Source organism: Patiria miniata, unplaced genomic scaffold (assembly GCF_015706575.1).
Source record: "Patiria miniata isolate m_02_andy unplaced genomic scaffold, ASM1570657v1 HiC_scaffold_29, whole genome shotgun sequence".
NCBI classification, from domain to species: Eukaryota; Metazoa; Echinodermata; class Asteroidea; order Valvatida; family Asterinidae; genus Patiria; species Patiria miniata.
The window spans coordinates 27,136,778-27,149,490 of record NW_024037068.1 but is presented as its reverse complement, the minus strand read 5'-3'; the positions used below and the strand labels follow the sequence as shown (position 1 = coordinate 27,149,490).

The window sequence follows — 12,713 nt, the reverse complement described above, 5'->3', positions numbered from 1 at the left end:
TATTTATTATATAATAAATAATGAATTATATAATAAATAATGAATTATATAATAAATAATGAATTATATAATAAATAACGAATTACATATTAAATAATGAATTATATAATAAATAATGCATTATATAATAAATAATGAATTATATAATAAATAATGAATTATATAATAAATAATGAATTATATAATAAATAATGAATTATTTAATAAATAATGCATTATATAATAAATAATGCATTATATAATAAATAATGCATTATATAATAAATAATGCATTATATAATAAATAATTAAAGTGTGCAAAAATTATATATAAATAATAAGTAACCAAATAAATTATATAATAAATAATTAAAGCGTGCCAAAAATTATATATAAATAATGAGGTACCAAATAAATTATATATAAATAAATAAAGTGGGCAAAAAATTATATATAAATAATGAGGTACCAAATAAATTATATATAAATAAATAAAGTTGGCAAAAATTATATATAAATAAAAAGGTTACAAATAAATTATATATAAATAAAAAAAGTGTGCAAAAATTATATATAAATAATAAGTTTGCAAATAAATTATATATAAATAAAAAAAGTGTGCAAAATTTATATATAAATAATAAGTTTGCAAATAAATTATATATAAATAAAAAAAGTGTGCAAAAATTCTATATAATTAATAAGTTTGCAAATAAATTATATATAAATAAAAAAAGTGTGCAAATATTGTATATGTATAATAAGGTTGCAAATAAATTATATATAAATAATTCTAGTTTGCCCAAAATTATATGTAAATAATTAGGTTGCCAAAAAAATTATATATAAATAATGCAGTGGCAAATAAATTTATTTACATATAATGCAAACTGCCAAACAATTATTTACATATAATTGTCCGGGAAACTGAATTATATAATAAATAATGAATTATATATAAATAATTTTGTTAAATAATTTATTTACACATGGCGCCTCATATATCTACACGTGCGTCAGGAGCGTGAACCGAGACGGTGCTTGCCGCGGCCGACTTCACTTCTTACGGGTCCGAATTCCTCGTAAAAAGACAAGCCGCAGGATTACTGGATTAATCCCAGGCTTAAGTCCGATCCGGCAACTTGGGTCTCGAACGCAAATGAGACGGATTGGTGCAGAAACACGAGAACACTACAAGTTCTGGAAGAGTTTTGGTAACAACCATGTGACAATGTTTATCATACAACAACGACTGATCTAAGATGGCGGCGCCCGCAAAAAACGATAAATTGATCATCGGTCACGTGACCGCATAATTCTGATACATTGATTAGTACGGGTGACGTATCAACTGGCACTACACTCCTCCCACTTTTCTTCTTTGGATGATGGTGTGGGGGGCTCTTAACATAAGTTAGTGAAAAATACAAGTATTACAAATACTAAACATGGAAAAACACTAAATATAAAACCCAACACTAAATAAGTGCCATTCCTTCTAACTGAAGGAAAGCATTGGTGGAGGTTCATATTTCTCCCTGTACAGCGGCAAAAGCTGAGAGAGTTCTGTGTCCTGCTTCAGTGGAAGAATGCCCTCGCGTTTGTTTCGGTTAGTTCAAGAACTTCTTCCGGTGAGATGTCTCCCAGAATGGTGGCCACCGACTCAGCTGTGTAGTCAAGTAGAGACGGGGCATTCAGTTTCTTGCCAACTGGGGGGAAGTAAGGTGCATCGGTCTCCAGAAGCAGCTTGTTCCTTGGAACTGACTTCAGGGCAGCCCTCTGTTGACTGTTGAAGCTGTTCGCCATGTTACTTATGCTGAAGTGGGTACTGGGGAAGGATTCCAGCCACTGCTGGACTACCTCTGTGGTGCTGGAGAAACAGTGCAGCTGGATCTTCTGACTTCCCTTGATGATCGGTGTTATGACGTCCAGGCATCGCATGTAGGCCTCTACTCCAGTGACATCGTCTCGCATACCGCGGATGTGGAGAGTCAGGACTCTTGACGGAGGTAGGCCAGTCAGGAGATCTCGGAGTTGCCTCTCTTGTAGGTGCCAAAGGTCTGAGGTCACCGAATGGTCCAAACCAACCTCACCTACTCCGCTGACTGAAGGATGCTGGCTCAATGACTTCACCCTTTGTCTCTCCTTGCGTGTCAAGATTATCTTTGGATGAGCGCCGATCATCACTGTGAATCCTTGCTGGGTCAGAGCTGTTATTTCTTTCTCCGAAGGCAATGTCTTTTGATCACAGAAGACCGCTACGGCTCCCGACAGCAGAGTCGTATAGCCCTTGTCTGGCTGTTGGGGAAATGCCTGTTCGATAGCCGCCAGATGAGTCAATGGAATCCTGGGGCCTCTGGCCGACAATCTGTCCAGGTGGAAGTGGCTATCGAAGCTGCGAATGAGGGTCTTCTCCGCCTTCTTGTATGGGGCACTTCCTGTGGATCCCGAATGCGGGATCTGTTTCTCGTCCTGCTGCAGGACTTCCTGTCTGGGGCTGGGGGGAATTTGCTCCAATGTTGCTTGGATGCTAGTGGATGACTCCGAAGAACGGCGGAGTCCGGTAGATGGATACCGTCGTGTAAGCTCCCCCATCCCTTGAGGCGATATTTCTCCTGCCAATACCAATAAGCACCTCCAGTGAGACAATGCTGCCACACTGTTGACGGGGTTCAGGGAAAATTCCTCCGGCACTGGCCACCCTGCCACTCGGCACATTCCTACCATGGCACTCCTTTGTTCTAGTGTGATGTTTCTGGTTGCATTTTGCCTCCAGGGTCCCAGACGCGGGACGCGGCTGAGTCACTACTCTCTTCCGATGCGAAGAGAGTGGCCAGTTGGCAGCGGGAGATAGGCACCACATCGTCTACCTCCTCAATGAAGCTTGACCACTGCGTGTGGGCCTTAGTGCAGTATGAGCACCCTCCACACGGTAGATCCTTCAATTCTGCTCCGTGGATGAAGTGACTATCTGATGTATCTCCCGTTCGCGAGAGTGCATCAGCATTGCTATGAAGGCTCCCTCGACGATGCTTAAGAGTCATATTGTACTGGCTCAGTTCCTCAATCCACCGGGCCAGTTGACCTTGGGGTTCCTTGAACGGTTTCCCCAGAAGGTGGTGTCGAAATTGGCGTGTGAGCCTCACAATAGCTAGTAGTTCTTGACGAGTTGTGCAGTAGCGTCTCTGCTCAGGAGTTAAGGCGTAACTCGCATAGGCGACAACTCTTTCCTGGCCATCCTGGACTTGTATCAACTCTCCACCAATGGCTGTGTTCGACGCATCAGTGTCCAGGATAAATTCGTCGTGCGCGTTAGGCAGAGCAAGGACAGGCGGTTGCGTCATCTTGTCTCTTAGGGCATTGAAGGCTGTCTCCTGCTCCTCCTCCCAACGGAATTCTTTGCGTCCTGTGATGGCATACAATGGAACCGCAAGTTCTGCAAAGTCGGGGATGAAGGCTCTGTGGTAATTCACAAAGCCTAGGAATTGCTCGACATCCTTGGTGTTTTGAGGTGTTGACCAGGACTTCACTGCACTTATATCTGCGTCTGAGAATGCAATGGAGTTTTCGTTGACAATTCTACCTAAGAATTCCACCTTTTTTGAACAGAAGGCACACTTTTTGGGTTTGAGTTTAAGTCCGTGCTGTCTGAAGTGCTCTAGTGCCTCAGCTAAATTGTGGAGATGTTCCTGGAAATTACTTCCTAGGATGACAACATCATCCAGGAATGCCAAGGCAGTTTTCCAATTCAAGCCTCTGAGGATAAGGTTGATTACTCTGGAAAACGTGGAAGGACTATTGCAGAGGCCAAATGGCATTTTGGTGAACTCAAAAAGCCATATTTGGTGATGAATGCCGTCTTTTTGCGATCCTCTTTACGCAAGTTGACCTGCCAGTATCCCCAGATAGCATCAAGTTTCGAGAACCAACGGTTTCCCGATAGTGTGTCAACACAGTCCTCGACCAGTGGGAGAGGGTAAACGTCCTTAACAGTTATGTTATCGAGGGCCCTATAGTCAACGCAAAAGCGGACTGTACCGTCCCTCTTTCTAACTAGAACCGGCGTAGATGTCCATTCGGAGACCGAAGGTTTTATGACTCCAGCCTCTAGCATTTTGTCCAGCTCTTTCTCCTCCTCTCCAGCAAACTGAACTGGCGTTCTTCTCATTCGTTGCTTGATTGGTGGTGCGTCTCTAGTGTCAACGCCATGTTCAATCTCTTTGACTGTCCCGATATCATAGAAATGAGATGCAAAGACGTCAGAAAAATTACAGATGACATCTCTCAGCTGACTGAACTGTTCTTCTGTAAGTTCTCCCTTGGACCTTTTCAGCATGTCTCCCAGGTGTGCTGGTACATTCGCACATGGGTCATCAGCTAGCCCGAATGCGGAGCTAGTGTTTGGATTGTGTTGATCACCTACCGGTGCACGTGCGGCACTGGTTCCTTGTGAGTCTGTTTCTGACCCAAAAGCGGTGTCATAAATTTCAGGAAGTGCATCAGCTTCCACACCTTCTCCTACAGCCTGCCCAGGTTTCAACACCACAAAGCTGTTTGTGACGTTGGCAACATATAATGTCGGCCTGGCTTTACTGCGGTGTGCAGATCTTGGAATTACAAGATGCGAGTTTGGGAGTGGTTCTAGGACATAGTCCGGCATTGTCCCTTCTAGCTGACCAACAACCGCAGTGACAGAGTTCGGAGGGATAACTCTCCTCTTTCCTACCATCACTCGGGAAACCCTAGTTTCCCTGGGTTTGTTCCCAAACTGAATAGACACTGTGTCCTCTCCCAGCATCATGAGATTTGTCCCCATATCAATTTTCATAGTTCGGCTCCTGAAGAAATCAACCCCTAGCAACATATCATCCTCAATTGGGGCGACATGTATTGATGTACCGTGGAGCCAATCCTGAAAGACACTGGGCCGATCTAGCCATGTGAAATTTCATGTTAGAGAGTACCTTTGGTTTAGGATGTAATTTATTGAAAATACGATCCGACAGTATGGTAGATTCCGCTGCGGTGTCTATTACTGCCTCGATATGTTGGTCCTCTATTTGTACTGGTACATGGTAAACTGCACTTGACTGCATTTGGTTGACGGTGACGATGTCCTCTATTGTCTCTGTAGGTGTCTTTGCAAATTCGGTATTGGCAGGGCATTCATCCTCTGCCATCTCGAAAATCGCCTTTTCCCTTTCTGCTCTGATAATATCCCGATGCGGATATTCTGCCTCTGTTGTGTCCCGATGTGGTTTTTCTGTATTTTGATGTGCATGGCTAACAACCTGGTGCGGTTGGGTATTTACTGTGGCAATACGCGTGTGGCATAGTGGGGGGCTCAACAGATGCGGTGAGTCCTCCTGGCCGTAATCTACTGGCCTCCATCTTCGTCCCTTGAGGTTTTGGCTGCTCATCTTCGAAACGAAGAACCTTGGTTTCTTTTCCTTCAGGTCCTTTGTTGGGCACTCTCTTGCAAAATGCTTCTCGTCGCAACACAAATAGCAGGCTCGCCGACTCGGAGATGTGCTCCTCTGTCGTCCCACACTGTAAACCATGTGTTTAGGTTTAGAACACCTAAATAAACACTAATCTGTGACAGTTTTTAAACATGTGACGCAGTTTATCCAATGAACATGTTTAATTTGGAAACATATTTGATGTTTAAAATCAGCACACTGACGGTGTTTAATCTTTAAACGGAACAGTGTTTAAAATATATACATCAAAGGCGTTTAACATTTAAATACTACTGACGTTTAAAAAGTAAACACACAGTCAAAAAGAAAACACGTCAATCTGTTGTAATTTTAAACATGCGACACGTTTATTGCCTGTGACAGATTTTAAACATGTGACGCCATTTATTATTATTTTCAAGTGTTTATATTCACAGTGTGTGTTTAGTTTTCGAACAGTATTCAAAATTGCAAGTAAAACTTCAGTCACAATATTAACAACATTGAAATAAACGCATTTAGGGCACTTCACAAAGCTGTCTTCATTTTTACCTATAGGATTGTGGTGAAAGGCCTATTGAGTTCTTTCGAATCATGAAAATGGACACAATAAAATACAAATGTATTTTTGTGGTCACCCCTAGAGAATATTGTACATCACGACAGCAAAAATAATGTGACATTTATGTGAATATGCCACATGCCTATCAGTATGTTTCCAACAATCCTTTTTTAAAGACCCCAACATAAAGGCCAATTACATTTTTCACAAGTATCAAAACAAAGAAACAAAAACATAAACAAACACAAAAGGGTGAATTTGAAGTAAATGAATATATCTGTAAATAGGGCTAAAAACAATTATTTTCCAATTCAATGAGAGTTAGAAGTAAAACTGCAAATGAATTATACTTGTTTTTTAAAACCTTTGAAGGTTTGCGTTATAGTTTGAAGTGGTAAAATAAGTATTGATCTTTAGCTGAGATTTCAACAATATATCCAATTAATTTATACACAAATACCTTGTAGTGAACTGCATGAATTTGCTGGAATCTGCCAGGAAAACTTTTCTCTGATTATGATTTATTGAAAAGAACTCAAAGCACGTGAAAATACTTTGGATAATCCAAATCAAAGGCATAGTTCCCCAAGCTGGAGAGGAAGCGCATCATTGTACGTGTTGTAGTTCGAGACTTTCTTGATGGTGTCTCCACATGTAATGTAAACTGTAGTTTTGATGCAGATACTCTGTCTGGTTCAGCAGCATTCTGTGGACATAAACAAGATTTCTGAGTGAGCCATACAAAAACTGATCAACTTTGAAAGTGAAACCATGCTCACAGTAAAAAAAATAATGGAGACCCTAAAATGATAAGTCATTAATAAAGTTTACTCCAGGAAGAATGTGAAAACTGATTACAAAATTGGTTTCAAAAGTAAATTGCACAATTGTCGGCCTTTTTGGGACTCACGTCAATATTAACCTTTGTTATCAGAGATAATGTGCACAAAGACTGTAAAGTTACAGCTTGAGCTTGATCATGGATCAAATATTAAAAATAAAATCTGAAGAAAATAGGCAAGCTTTTCACAGTTTTGTACCAATAACTTTGCAGTCATGTAGGTATTTATGGAGACTTTCTATTTAAAATTGTATTTCAAAATTGTATTCACCTAGAATGTTATACTTTTTTATTTCATGATGTTTTACCGCCAGAGTAATTTACAGTGGAAGTTGAAAGGTTCTCATGCAAGATAGAATCTCAGCCAAACATCATCATTCAATGAAATTGAAGATTTGAATAATATATTTTACAATACAAAATTACCTCATGAATAGTTAGCACTCTCCTCGTCTTCGTACCCTCGCCACGTTCAAACTTGGTGTTCTGCTGAACGTACATGTATGCAATTACATCGAGCGTCTACAGAGGACCCTATATTCAAAACATAACACATGTTCTGTAAAACGAATGGTTTTGAATCCCTGTGAAATACTGCATTGTACCAAAAATTGGGGGATCATCTTTTATGTACACGCACTGCGGGTTTTTCAAAAGTTTTATACACAGCTGATCTTTACAATCACATACTGTACTGTCAAATGACGATCAATGCCAAAAGACACTTACCTTATTTTAAAAGTCAATAGCTTCCTTCATCTGCAAGGGATTAGACACACCCTGAAAATATACAGAAAGAAAATATCAAAACAATAGGCCTATACGTCCATAACATCATGTGAAATGGAAATTATGGTTAAACAATTTGTACCTGACCTTACAAATACTAGAATTTTCTTTTCAAAATTATTCATGCTGGTCCCTTTCAGCTAACATTAGGCAGTGGTGATAACACTAGCATGCTTTTATTGAATAGTTAAATCACGATTTCAAAAAAAAATCCACTTCACTGAATTTTCCAAGATTACAAAGATTTTGACACTGCGTGTTTGCAATTGTAAATCGCCCCATAGGCTTATAGCCTCATATTAAGTATACACTCAACATAGACCATCCCATAATGTGGCTCAAATACAGAACTTCCTTCATAATATTGTGAGCTGCACAGCAGTTATACTGTATAACAGCATCGTCATCCAAGAAAAATAATATGAGGAAATCAAAATCAGGGTTGTTTTTTCCCCTTCACATTCCTGTTTTATCACACGATCCTTTGGCCAATAATTGCTCCCACTAATTCATCTCATCTCATATTTCTAAATCTATCATATTGTATATCGGGATTAATTAAATCAAACAACACAAAAGACAAAACTTACCACCTGTGTGGGAGCTTCCAGAACTGGTTCAAACTACAACCGTCGTACTGCATGCACAGAATACGTTGCATCTGAGTACTCTTGCTGACTTGGCAATATGCATACCAAACTTGACCTGTAGCCTAGGTCATGTCCAACTGTTAGTACTTTCTGTGAGACTACATCATACATGTATATTGTTTTATTACCCGATGCAAATTTTGTTACCACGAATGACGATACTAATTCTCGCCATTACATTATTCCATTAGTGTGCCCAGATTATTGTCAGAAAAATGGCGGTTGTCTTTGTGCCGCGTAATTAACTGGCCCGATTATGCCGCGCTAGCACGCAATCAGATTTAATCCTATTGGTTAAGACCTAACATCACGTGGTCATATTTAAACATCGTGACGTGTACCGTGTTTATTAGGTGTTGAACACAAACAGCTAAATTAATAACTTGAGTTATTATTAGTGTCCTAATAAGTTAATAAGCCTTTTTTAAACAAAGTGTTATTCTTTGGGAATAAACAAAATGCTAACTAGTGAAATTGAACAGTTAAAACATTTTCTAAAACCGATCTCATAATAAACACCCTATAGCACCGTTGACATTAAACGCTAACTGTTTTGTTTAAAAACACATGATGTGTTTAATTATGTCACATAGTGTTTAAATCTAAAACACTGCGTTTATTTCATAAACGTGTCACATGTTCTCGCGTTTTACAGTGCAGCTCCCGGAACATTCCCTAGATCTCCGTAGTAAGATCAGAGATAGAAGCAGCTACCTGCTTGGTCAAAGCTGATGTAGCCACTGTCATCTGTGACATCTGCTTAGCTAAGTCTGCTACCCCTACATCCTGTGAAAGCTCGGGTGTTTTGTTGCCACTTTCTCTTTTAAGGATAGGCTGGGGAGTCAACTGCTTCCTTCTCACTTCCAGTTTCCTTATCCTTAGATCTTCTTCTTCTTCTTCCTCGGAACCAGGGTCGGTTTCGCCGAACTCATACGATGCGCATTTATATGCCCTGACGGGGGTGCGGACTTGGTTGGTTTTTTTTTCGGAACATGTCTGGATGGAACCACTCCATCTTGTCCATTGCCTCGTCAAATGTTTTAGGTTGCTGTATGCAGGCATGCTGACCAGCTTCCTTGTCCAGGCTTTCCATGCAAAACCTGATGATCGCATTCTTCCTGATCCACGCCTCGGGCAAATCCTTGTAGGCCTTGGCTGCCAAGGAGAGGATTTTATCGGCCCAGTCTCTTAGGGTCTCGCCTTCTTCTTGGCATTCCAATTGGAAACGGGCCTGGAGGGTCTCGGGAAGTTCTTCTCTCTTAAACCTCTTGTTAAATTCTGAGATGAGGTGGCTGTAGGACAAGTCTTCGTTCACCTTACTAAGAAGGACGTAGAAGTCTGCAGCTTTCCCTGTCAATCCCCAAATCAACATATTTTTTTTTCTGACTTTCCGTCCAACCAACAGACATTGCATAGGTTTCAAACTTCCGCTTGTAAAGGGACCAATCGAGTTTGCCATCAAACTCCAGCGTCTTGGGGAGCACTCGTGGTTTCCGGTCATCTGGCGTCACACCTCGAGTATGGGGTGCACGAATTTGCCGACTGCGGGATTACCACTGGACGGTGCCTATACTGAAGTGGTGGTACCATATCTGGTGACGGATATGGAGTTTGACCATACCATTGCTGTGGTGGGTCAGGGCGGTATGCCACCGACTGCGGTGGTAGGTACGGGTTAGCACCTACATCTGGGTTTTGGGGTGGAATTGGTGGGTATGCATACATGTACGTGGGCGGTGGTGTGTATCTGTCCGAGTAAAAAGACCATGGGGGCATGTCTTGCGACACCGGCCTACCAGGTTTGTGTAATACATAACCCTGAGGTCTGCATCGTGCTTGAGCAGTGTCAATGTGTTGCGACATGTTCTGCACGAAGGCCTCTGCGGAATGTGGAGGGGGTTCTGATGGCTTTGGTTGACTGGACGACCTGATGCGGTTGTCCTGTTGCGCGGGTGCCACCGGCTCCCTAGTCGGGCTTCGATCCGACTGCATGGTTGCCTGCTGACAGTTGGGGTCTGTGGTGAAGTCGATTGACCTATACAACCTCTCCGAGGGTTTTAACCTGGGTATGTGTTCAACGTTATCGGGAGTTATTGGAAAATTCTCCTCCCTGTATTGGACGATATTTCTAGCAATCCTAGACCCCATCCCGTGAAGTTGCTGCAACTCGACCTCCCCTGCGAAATTTATAGGAACTAGTCTGGACATGAGGAACAAAGAAATCTTCCCTAGAAAAAAATTTACGGCGTACAAAGTTGCTCGCGGTAGCACAACAAATTACATGTACACAGCTCCAGAATGCTCCAGTCATGAACAAAAAATTATCCCAAACAAAAATACAACAGATGCGTTGTTTTCACCAAGAAATAAATTGGAAAAAATTATCGCACAACAAAATTACAATGGATGCCTCGCTTAAATACCACAGAAATAAAACGGATGCGTTGTCTTCACCAAAAAAAAAAACCAGACTGAATGCGTTCTAGGCATAAACGCTCTCTTGTTGTTGCTTTTTACTTTGCTGTGTTTAAATTATTTATTAACACAAGCAATATGCATTGGCTAAAACAGAAATCACAAAAAGTTAAAGTTAGATTGAAGAATATTACTTATATAATACCTGTTCCGGTATTAAATTACCCAAGATACTACAGACGCGCTTTATTTGTTTAGTGCAATAAACTGCAGAGAACACACACATGTATCTCTAACCACAGCCCAACAGCACATAGTCCACAAAATCAGCCCTGTCTATTTCTATATTCAGATGCGAAATAAAAATAGACAGTAGTAAACATGGTAATTTATGTTGAAAACTGTAAACAAAAAAAGGCCGTACCACTAACTGACTGTATGCTAAAGTGACCCAAGTTCTCAAAATTCTAAACGGCCAAAGTATCCACAGTGAGGGCTAACCAATTGTTAATTTGTTTTGTGGACGGTCATGACACTGACAGTCCTATTAATTATCTTTAACCACTTTCCCTTCCGCTTATTTTTCCCCCTTGTATTTTTTTTATTTTATTTTTCTCTCTGTATTGGTTTAATTCCTTATCAAACCCAATACTGAGATCAAGAGATGGCCCAACAATAAGCTTTAAATGTACTGAAGGCTACTTGCTGTGCCGCTCCGAACTGTCCTCGTCGCTAATGTAGTGCTTCACGGTGTATCTACACGTGCGTCAGGAGCGTGAACCGAGACGGTGCTTGCCGCGGCCGACTTCACTTCTTACGGGTCCGAATTCCTCATAAAAAGACAAGCCGCAGGATTACTGGATTAATCCCAGGCTTGAGTCCGATCCGGCAACTTGGGTCTCGAACGCAAAGGAGACGGATTGGTGCAGAAACACGAGAACACTAGAAGTTCTGGAAGAGTTTTGGTAACAACCATGTGACAATGTTTATCATACAACAACGACTGATCTAAGATGGCGGCGCCCACGATAAACGAATTTTTGATCATCGGTCACGTGACCGCATAATTCTGATACATTAATTAGTACGGGTGACGTATCAACTGGCACTACAGTACATTAGGAAAAAGCATTCTGATGTTTAAATCGGCAGAACAGTTTTCAAACATCGTCTAGTTTCCGTAATCAGTACAACTAGCAATAGCATGACAGTCATTATTGAATCCATTAGCCCAGGTGGACCCCCTTTCCTCCCTACGTAAGCCCAGGTGGACTCCCTTTCCTCCCTACGTAACGGAGGGAGTCCAGGGTATGAAGTGCTCAAAACCGGGCGAAAAAAATTATGACCGGAAAAATTCGGCTATCCGATCACCACTTTATTCAATTTATTTTCTAGCGCCAAAAGTTACCTCTTTTATGGTTATTCCCTCCACTTTCCCTCCTCTACTCTCACCCCCTCCTTTCCTTAATTTCTATTTATCAATCAGTCACTCACTTCATCGAGATTCGAACCTCGTACGCTTGCTTGATACACGAGTCTCTTAACCGCTAGGCCGCGCACGATCGCTGTTGCAATGATCAATCTTTGGACGTATTTGAAGTATCCATTGAAATGAACTAAATATTCATGAGAAAATAAATATTCATAATGACGTATTTCACTATCATTGGCCGGCTCATGCGACGTCTCATGCGACGTCATGGTTATCGATGTCATGCGTATAACGTACCGCTGTTCCACACTTCAATCAGTTTTGACCGGCTGCTTCAACTCAGATCTGCACTACATGTGCATGCAAAATGTGCTCCAAAACCACACTTTTTACCAATATTTTTTTCGCATGTCCACTCTTTCCTGGATTCCTCTTGGTTGAAATCACAAGGTGAGGTGAACATTTGGATGTTTGGCGGCAGGCAAGTGGTGTTCGGTTGGCCGAATTTTCCCCGTGTTTGTAGACTCTTTTCATCAGTTTCTCACCGCCGAGTCGTACATGTTGTACGTACCTCTGTACCTGT

At 41.1% G+C, this 12,713-nt stretch overlaps 1 protein-coding gene and 1 long non-coding RNA gene across 2 annotated transcripts; both read right to left on the bottom strand.

The window, feature by feature from the left end:
• Nucleotides 1-1,557: 1,557 nt before the first annotated feature.
• Nucleotides 1,558-2,706, bottom strand: LOC119735342 (uncharacterized metal-dependent hydrolase YcfH-like). Its single transcript, XM_038209037.1, has one exon. It carries the CDS (start codon nucleotides 2,704-2,706, stop codon nucleotides 1,558-1,560), a length of 1,149 nt encoding a protein of 382 aa, XP_038064965.1.
• A 3,901-nt stretch (nucleotides 2,707-6,607) lies between these two features.
• Nucleotides 6,608-8,330, bottom strand: LOC119736083. Its single transcript, XR_005272272.1, has 4 exons — nucleotides 8,224-8,330; nucleotides 7,574-7,624; nucleotides 7,271-7,378; nucleotides 6,608-6,709 (listed from the first exon to the last, which is right to left on the bottom strand). It is a non-coding gene; the product is annotated as an uncharacterized LOC119736083 (long non-coding RNA).
• Between the last annotated feature and the right edge of the window lie 4,383 nt (nucleotides 8,331-12,713).